We start from the raw sequence: 8,029 nt of genomic DNA on the forward strand, positions 1-8,029 counted from the left end.
GCTGGTGTCGCATGTCCGCTGGCCGCGCTCCCGGGGCCCGAGTTTGAAGGCGCTGGGCAGGCAGGGGCAGTCCCGCCCCCTGAGGAGGGTGCCCGCGACCCCGGGGCGCCGCGGCGAGGTTTTCGGGCTGGAAGGGTTTGAGGGGCTCCTCCCCCGTTAGCCCTCCCACCACCAGTAGAGCCTCGGGTTGGGGAATAGAAGCCCCAGGAGGCTAGGTCCTTTGGGCGCAGCCTGTGTGCGTCTGGGGAAGCGGTGGGAGGGGTGGGGAGAGGTCGCCCAGGTCTGGGTAGACTGATGCACAGGTGGAGATACGGTGCAGGCTGTGTGGATTCAGATCCTTACAACTTCCTCTTCCCTGCCCCGGTAGATGGGAGCGCCCTCCGAGGGCTGAGCCTGTCAGCATCCTCTATGCACCCTGGTCCCTGAAGTCGGAGAAGAGCCCCTACCCACCCACACCCCCTTGCGCCATTTCGGGTCACCTGGGTCCTCAGCCCTAGCGGCCACCAGATCTGAAAGGAGCAGGACGATGATCCTGGCGTCGGTACTGGGGAGCGGCCCCCGAGGCAGGCCTCCGCTCCGGCCCCTCCTGGGGCCCGCACTGGCGCTCCGTGCCCGCTCGACGTCAGCCACCGACACACACCACGTGGAGATGGCTCGGGAGCGCTCCAAGACCGTAACCTCCTTTTACAACCAGTCTGCCATCGACGCGGCAGCTGAGAAGGTGCGCAAAGGGGGCGGCGAGCCCAGGGTCCGGGATGTGGCTGCAAGGGAGAGTGTTGGGGGTTCTCTGCTCAAGGCCCCTCTCCCTCCCTAGCCCTCAGTCCGCCTCACGCCCACCATGATGCTCTACTCCGGCCGCTCTCAGGACGGCAGCCACCTTCTGGTAAGATTCACACCCTCTATTTTCCTCGTGGATCCTGGAGCTCTCCGGGACACTCAGGCTCCAGCCCCGCCTTCCCTTCTCTTTTTCTCCTAGAAAAGTGCTCGGTACCTGCAACAAGAACTTCCAGTGAGGATTGCTCACCGCATCAAGGGCTTCCGCTGCCTTCCTTTCATCATTGGCTGCAACCCCACCATACTGCACGTGGTAAGGTAGAGAGGACCTTCAGTCAGCGGGCCACCCTGCCCAGGGGTCAAGTGGGGAGTCTGGGGCCCAGAGTGGCAGACGATTGCTTGCCTAAAGGTGTCAGGGCCACACAGGATTCAACCCAGGCCCTCAGAAGTCAAAGGTGTGTATTCATGGAGCCTGGAAGGGTGGCAGTAGGGGTTTGATCACGTGGTCGACCAGTTGGGTGGTGATCCCCATGGGTAGGTGGGGGTGGCCGTTCTCTGCTCAGTGCCCATGCGGCTCTGTGAATTCCCACACCTCTTCGTTGCAGCACGAGCTATACATCCGTGCCTTCCAGAAACTGACAGACTTCCCTCCGGTGAGTGCTGGGCCAGAGCAGGGTGAGGGGCTGAGAGGCTGGTCTTGGACCACCCTTCCTCATGACTCTGTGACCTGCAGATTAAGGACCAGGCAGATGACACCCGGTACTGCCAGCTGGTGCGACAGCTGCTGGATGACCACAAGGATGTGGTGACCCTCTTGGCAGAGGGCCTGCGTGAGAGCCGGAAGCACATAGAGGTTGGGGCAGTGAAGGAGGGGTTGGGCCTGCTGGGGGCTGGGAAGGGCACGGGATTCTGAGACCTCACTCTTTACAGGATGAAAAGCTCGTCCGCTACTTCTTAGACAAGACGCTGACTTCGAGGCTTGGAATCCGCATGTTGGCCACGCATCACCTGGCGCTGCATGAGGACAAGGTGGGGCTCTGGGACCTGAGACCCACCTGGGAACGTTAAGTGAGACAGAGGAGACTGGGCTGGGGATCCGTGTCAGGGGCCTGGGGGTTGAGGCTGTGGAGCTGGTGCTTTGGGGCAGTTCCGAAGTTGCCAGCATCTGGGGGTGGGGCTAGGGGTGTGGGTAGTCCTGACCTCCTTTCTCCGGCCAGCCTGACTTTGTCGGCATCATCTGTACTCGTCTCTCACCAAAGAAGATTATTGAGAAGTGGGTGGACTTTGCCAGGTGAGGCAAGAATGGCTCAGTGGGTGGTCAGACGTCTGGGGCAGGGAAGGATTGGGTCTGAGCCCTTGCCCGGGGCATGGTCTGTGGGGAGCAGGGTTTCTCAATGATGGCGCTATTGACATTTCCAGCCAGATAATTCTTTGTCATAGGGGCTGCCCTGTGCATGTTAGCAAGTTGAGCAGCATCCCTGGCGCCAGTAGTATTGCCTAGTTGTGACAAACAAAAATGTCTCTGTACATTGCCATATATTACTTGGGGGGGCAGAATTGTCTCCAGTTGCAAACCACTGGTGGAGGGGCCCCTGACTGAACCCTCGCTCCTGTCCACAGACGCCTGTGTGAGCACAAGTATGGCAATGCGCCCCGTGTCCGCATCAATGGCCACGTGGCCGCCCGGTTTCCCTTCATCCCTATGCCACTGGACTACATCCTGCCGGAGCTGCTCAAGAATGCTATGAGGTGGGATGGCTGGATGTGCTGGGTGGGAGGCAGACAGGAACCGGAGTGCTTCTACTTACTGGTCTTTCCCCTCTGCATAGAGCCACAATGGAGAGTCACCTAGACACTCCCTACAATGTTCCAGATGTGGTCATCACCATCGCCAACAATGATGTCGATCTGATCATCAGGTTTGCCCCGAGTGGGAGTTCGGCTGAGGTGGATGGGATGGGGGTCCAGGCACTGTTTCTGACTTGATCTAAGACCTTGAGCCCCTTCCTGCCCCATTCTGGGACTTGGTCCCTGACCAGATAAACTATTCTCTGGATCCTGAGATGGCCATGAGCTGCTTATTAATGGATCTGGGGCCAGCTGCAGGCCTAGGTATCCTGCCTCTGTCAGCAGCTGAGGAGCTTGAAATTGAGAAGCAGTCAGGAGTTGGTCTAGGATGCTGGGCCGAGGATAAATGTCACATCCTGTGAGAAGGTATAAGCAGTCAGTGGCCCTGGCAGAGGTGAGGATGATACAAACAAGGCCCAAGGGTCTAGGTGGACCACATTCCAGCTCTGGGTGGAAGGGACAGGAAGGCAAACTTTGCACTGTCTGCTTGCTGGGTGGTGAGTCCCCCGTCAAAGCTGAGCCAAGCCCATTATTGTTGCCATCTTGCTAGGATCTCAGACCGTGGTGGAGGAATCGCTCACAAAGATCTGGACCGGGTCATGGACTACCACTTCACTACCGCTGAGGCCAGCACACAGGACCCCCGGATCAGCCCCCTCTTTGGCCACCTGGACATGCACAGTGGCGCCCAGTCAGGACCCATGCACGGGTGAGACCCTGCCAGGCCAGGATGGAGGGGTGGGGGACCCCAGGAGACTCAAGCCTCTGAAGCCTCCTGTCCTGTCCCCCTGCCCACTACCAGCTTTGGCTTCGGGTTGCCCACGTCACGGGCCTACGCGGAGTACCTCGGTGGGTCTCTGCAGCTGCAGTCCCTGCAGGGCATTGGCACGGATGTCTACCTGCGGCTCCGCCACATCGATGGCCGGGAGGAAAGCTTCCGGATCTGACCCCACAGCCTTTGGCCTGCTCGCCTGACCAGCCTGGGCCGCATTCCCTGCAGGACCTCCCGGGTCAGGCAGGGTGGCCTCCTCCTCCACACGCTGCTGCATCTTGGGTCTCAGGGTCCCAGACAGATGGACTTACATGGAGCTGGGCACCGCCCCGCCTCAATAGGGTCCATTGTCTCCTCACCTCCAGACCTTGGAGAGGGGAAGTGGGCACCCTGAGGCCTCCAGCAACAGCTCCGTCATTCTCGTTCCTGGGGAACCCCCACTCTGACCTGTTGTTTGTTATTAAAGTTCACATTTTGAAAGCCCTCTCGGGCCCTGTGTGTGGGGAGGGCAGGTGAGCTTTTGTTTCTGTCCCCATTCTGGTTCACTGAGCCCATGGGTTGAACTGGTTCATGTCCCAGTCTCTTACCTGCCCTGAGAGCCTGGTGGGCCAGGAGTAGAATGGGTCCCAAGTGTGTTGCATGTTTGATTTGGTGGGAGTGGGATGACTGCAGCACCTTACACAAAGAGCTTTCATTCATCTCGTTGAACAAATGTTTCTGGGTCCCAGATAATATCGAAGGCCCAGATTGACCCAGCTTTGGGCCTCAGTTCTAACTCTTCCTTTCCTGGCAGTCACAGTTTCTAGAGGTGAAGGTCACCAGACTGGGCAACCTTCTGAGCCAACTGATTCCCGAGCCTGAGTAAGGTTAAAAATACTGTGTCTGCTGCTGCCAAGGAAAAGAACATACAAGGTTGTGTCCTGGCAGGCCCCAGCAGGGACTGGGTGCCCCACTGCAAGGAAAGGTGGGGTCCTGATAGGGAGGAGCAAGGATTTGGACGAAGATATCAGGTAGGCTCAAGGTTAGACTTGAATCAGAACTCCAGATGACGTCGTAGGTGGGAACACCCTACCCACCTTGCCAGGGAAGAAGAAAGGCCTAAGGGTGGCCTGGTGGGGCGGGGAGGAGAACTGGAAAGTTCTCTTACCTTCACATTTGAGCTCCCACAGCACACTTCCTAAGGCTGACTCTAGGCCTGTACCATCTCCTACCCTTCAAGGGGATGGAGGGTAAGTTGTATCTGGAAGTCAAATGGAGGGGGCTAGGAAACCACAGTGACTTGCTAGACTGAAAAATCCTGCCAGCTGCAGGGCAGAACGGTGAGGCTGGAGAAGCAGGCAGCAGTCAGAGGCCAGGGCCCTGAAACATGGGATTTATCTTGAGGCAGTAGGGACCCATGGGTATTTATTTAGAAGTGGGGTCTTGCTCTGTTGCCCAGGCTGGAATATGGTGGCTACAGAGTTCACTGCAGCCTTGAACTCCTGGGCTCAAGAGATTCTCCCACCTCAGCCTTCTGAGTAGCTGGGACCATCATGCCAGGCTAAATTTTAAAATTTTTTGTAGAAACAGGGTTTCTACAAAACCCTATGTTGTCCTGGGCTGGACTTGAACTCTTGGGCTCAAATGATCCTTCCACCCCAGCCTCCCAAAGTGGTGGGATTACAGGCATAAGCCACTGCACCTGGCCCATGGGTGACTTTTGAGCTAGGAAGGGACGGTTCTGGTTAGAGTCCCTGGGAGGATTCGTGTCCACGTGATTTGTTAAGAAAGTGCTCCCAAAACAGAGCAGGGGAAGCAGGAAGGAGAAGGGGAGGAAGCCAAGCAAGGACGTGACCTCAGGCAAAAGCCCAGAACCAGTCAATTATGCCTTAGGGTGGAAGGTGAGAGAGCTAAACCTCAGAGTCACTGATTAATTTCTCCACTTGGCAGTCACTGGTTAAAATCTGTCAGTAAAGCAAGCAGCTCTGTTAAGGATGGAGTTTTAAGAAGAGTCTCAGGTGCTGGTGTGGGCCTTTGAAAGCACATCAAAGGTAATCTGGGCCACACAGAAACAGCAAGAACTCCCAGAGGATCTGGGTGGAGCACCTACATGGTTTTTTAAATTTGTTTTGGTTTTTGAGACAGAGCCTCAATTTGTTGCCCAGGCTGGAGTGCAGTGGCCCGATCGCTCACTGCAATCTCTGCCCCACGCCCCCCAACCCTGGGTTCAAGCGATTCTCCTGCCTCAGACTCCCGAGTAGCTGGGATTTACAGGCACGTACCACCACACCCAGCTAATTTTTGTATTTTTCGCAGAGATGGGGTTTCGCCATGTTGGCCAGGCTGGTCTTGAACTCCTGACCTCAGGTGATCCGCCTGCCTCGGCCTCCCAAAGTGCTGGGATTACAGCTGTGAGCCACCATGCCAAGCCGTTTTTGTTTTTGTTTTTGAGATCGAGTCTTGCTCTGTCGCCCAGGCTGGAGTGCAGTGGCCGGATCTCAGCTCACTGCAAGCTCCGCCTCCCGGGTTTATGCCATTCTCCTGCCTCAGCCTCCCGAGTAGCTGGGACTACAGGCGCCCGCCACCTCGCCCGTGGCTAGTTTTTTGTATTTTTTAGTAGAGACGGGGTTTCACCGTGTTAGCCAGGATGGTCTCGATCTCCTGACCTCGTGATCCGCACGTCTCGGCCTCCCAAAGTGCTGGGATTACAGGCTTGAGCCACTGCACCCGGCTGCCGTTTTTTTGTTTGTTTGTTTTTTGACACAGTCTCACTCTGTTGCCTAGGCTGGAGTGCAGTGGCAAGATCTCAGCTCACTGCATCATCCACCTCCTGGGTTCAAGCAATTTTTCTGCCTCAGCCACCCGAGTAGCTGAGATTACAGGAGCCTGCCATCACGCCCAGCTAATTTTTGTATTTTTAGTAGAGATGGGGTTTCACCATGTTAGCCAGGCTAGTGTCAAACCCCCGACCTCAAGAGATCTGCCGGCCTCAGCCTCCCAAAGTGCTGAGATTACAGGTATGATCCACCGTGCCTGGCCCAGCCTTACTGTTCTCAGAGAAACAGATTTGCAAACATGCAACAAGATTCTTCTAACAAGAATCATTGGTGGCCAGTGGATTGGAGGGAGAAAAGTACTGAGGGTGATGCAGTAGCCCTGATCAGGGATTTCTAAGGCCTAGGCTAATCCTTAACTAGAAAGGACAGTATCAGTAACTGACGATATCAGGTAAAGTAAAAAGTGAGGCGCCAGAACCCTGGGTAGGTGGAATAACAACCTTGAAGACAGAGTGGTTGTAGTGGGAGAAGGCATTCGAATTTCAATTCTTTTCTTGCTTGATTTTTTTTTTTTTAGAAGCTGGGATTACAAACACCTGTCACCACACCCAGCTAGTTTTTGTATTTTTAGTAGAGATGGGGTTTTACCATGTTGGCCACGCTGGTCTTGAACTCCTGACTTCAGGTGATCCATCCGCCTTGGCCTCTCAAAGTGCTGGAACATACGTGAGCCACCGTGCTTGGCCGCTTGACTTTTATTTCTTATTTCTTATGCTGCCAGGCACCTGGCATTCACTGCCCCTTTCAGTTCTCCAGTGGCAAGTTAACAGCCCCTCCTACTGCCATTCTAACACAAATATTTCTTTTTTTTTTTGAGATAGAGTCTCACTGTCGCTCAGATTGGAGTGCAATGGCGTGATCTCGGCTCACTGCAACCTCTGCCTCCTGGGTTCAAGTAATTCTCCTGCCTCGGCCTCCTGAGTAGCTGAGATTACAGGCGTGCGCCACCATGCCTGGCTAATTTTTCTATTTTTTGTAGAGATGGGGCTTCACCGTATTGGCCAGGCTGGTCTCGAACTCCCAGCCTCGTGATCCACCCACCTCAGCCTCCCAAAGTGCTAGGATTACAGGCATGAGTCATCGTGCCTGTCAGATGTTTCTTGATTGGTAACCTCTGAGAGACCCATCCTCAGGCCCTGAGCATTCCACTCCTCTCAGAATTGTTTCCAAGCCCAATAACCACATTATAAATCAAACAAGATTCAGAGAATGGCCAAAGGGAATGTTTACTGAGTACCTACCCTGTCTGGTACTCTGCAGTACACTTGTATATAGATAAGACGGATAGTTCAACCATTACATAGTTATATGATTGATAGTTATACATGGGTTAACTGCTGAGGATTGGTTCCAGGACCACCTGTGAATACCGAAATCTGCAGGTGTTCAAGTCCTACAGTTGGCCCTGCCAAACAGCAGATATGAAATCAGCTCTTCAGATCTGTGGGTTCTGCATCCTTACAATATTTCCTTTCCTTTTCCTCCCTTCCTCCCTCTCTTTCCTTTTTTTTTTGCGGGGGGGAGATGGAGTCTTGCTGTGTCAGCCAGGCTGGAGTGCAGTGGTGTGATCTCAGTTCACTGCAACCTCCACCTCCTGGGTTCAAGCAGTTCTCCTGCCTCAGCCTCCCAAGTAGCTGGGATTACAGGCACACGTTACCACGGCCGGCTGTTTTGTAGTTTTAGTAGAGATCCAGTGTTTCACAACGTGGGCCAAGCTGGTTTTGAACTCCCGACCTCAAGTATCCACTTGCCTCGGCCTCCCAAAGTGCTGCGATTACAGGCGTGAGCCGCCGCGCCCAGCCTTTTTTTTTTTTTTTTT

The 8,029-nt window shown here is 54.9% G+C and overlaps 1 protein-coding gene across 2 annotated transcripts; it reads left to right on the forward strand.

Annotated features, from left to right (window-relative positions):
* The first annotated feature begins 254 nt into the window (after positions 1 to 254).
* BCKDK (branched chain ketoacid dehydrogenase kinase) lies at positions 255 to 3,878 on the forward strand. 2 transcript variants are annotated; one of them, XM_011933625.1, is made up of 11 exons: positions 255 to 721; positions 815 to 883; positions 977 to 1,087; positions 1,380 to 1,427; positions 1,508 to 1,627; positions 1,705 to 1,803; positions 1,992 to 2,065; positions 2,395 to 2,523; positions 2,604 to 2,693; positions 3,173 to 3,331; positions 3,425 to 3,878. In XM_011933625.1, exons 1-11 carry the CDS (start codon positions 527 to 529, stop codon positions 3,567 to 3,569), a joined length of 1,239 nt encoding a protein of 412 aa, XP_011789015.1. In that variant the 5' UTR covers positions 255 to 526; the 3' UTR covers positions 3,570 to 3,878. The 2 variants fall into 2 exon arrangements, with proteins under 2 accessions (XP_011789015.1, XP_011789016.1); XM_011933626.1 differs by lacking the exon at positions 2,604 to 2,693 and having other exon boundaries at positions 3,173 to 3,878.
* Positions 3,879 to 8,029: the final 4,151 nt, after the last annotated feature.

The sequence above is a fragment of the Colobus angolensis genome, unplaced genomic scaffold (genome assembly GCF_000951035.1).
Source record: "Colobus angolensis palliatus isolate OR3802 unplaced genomic scaffold, Cang.pa_1.0 Scaffold128, whole genome shotgun sequence".
NCBI classification, from domain to species: Eukaryota; Metazoa; Chordata; class Mammalia; order Primates; family Cercopithecidae; genus Colobus; species Colobus angolensis.

Excerpts from the sequence above, each read along its gene's own strand:
- BCKDK (XM_011933625.1), top strand. The coding sequence starts at position 527 with ATGATCCTGGCGTCGGTACTGGGGAGCGGCCCCCGAGGCAGGCCTCCG. Across the intron at positions 2,524-2,603 it reads CTGCTCAAGAATGCTATGAG|AGCCACAATGGAGAGTCACC; the intron begins GTGGGATGGCTG and ends CCCTCTGCATAG. Across the intron at positions 3,332-3,424 it reads CAGTCAGGACCCATGCACGG|CTTTGGCTTCGGGTTGCCCA; the intron begins GTGAGACCCTGC and ends GCCCACTACCAG.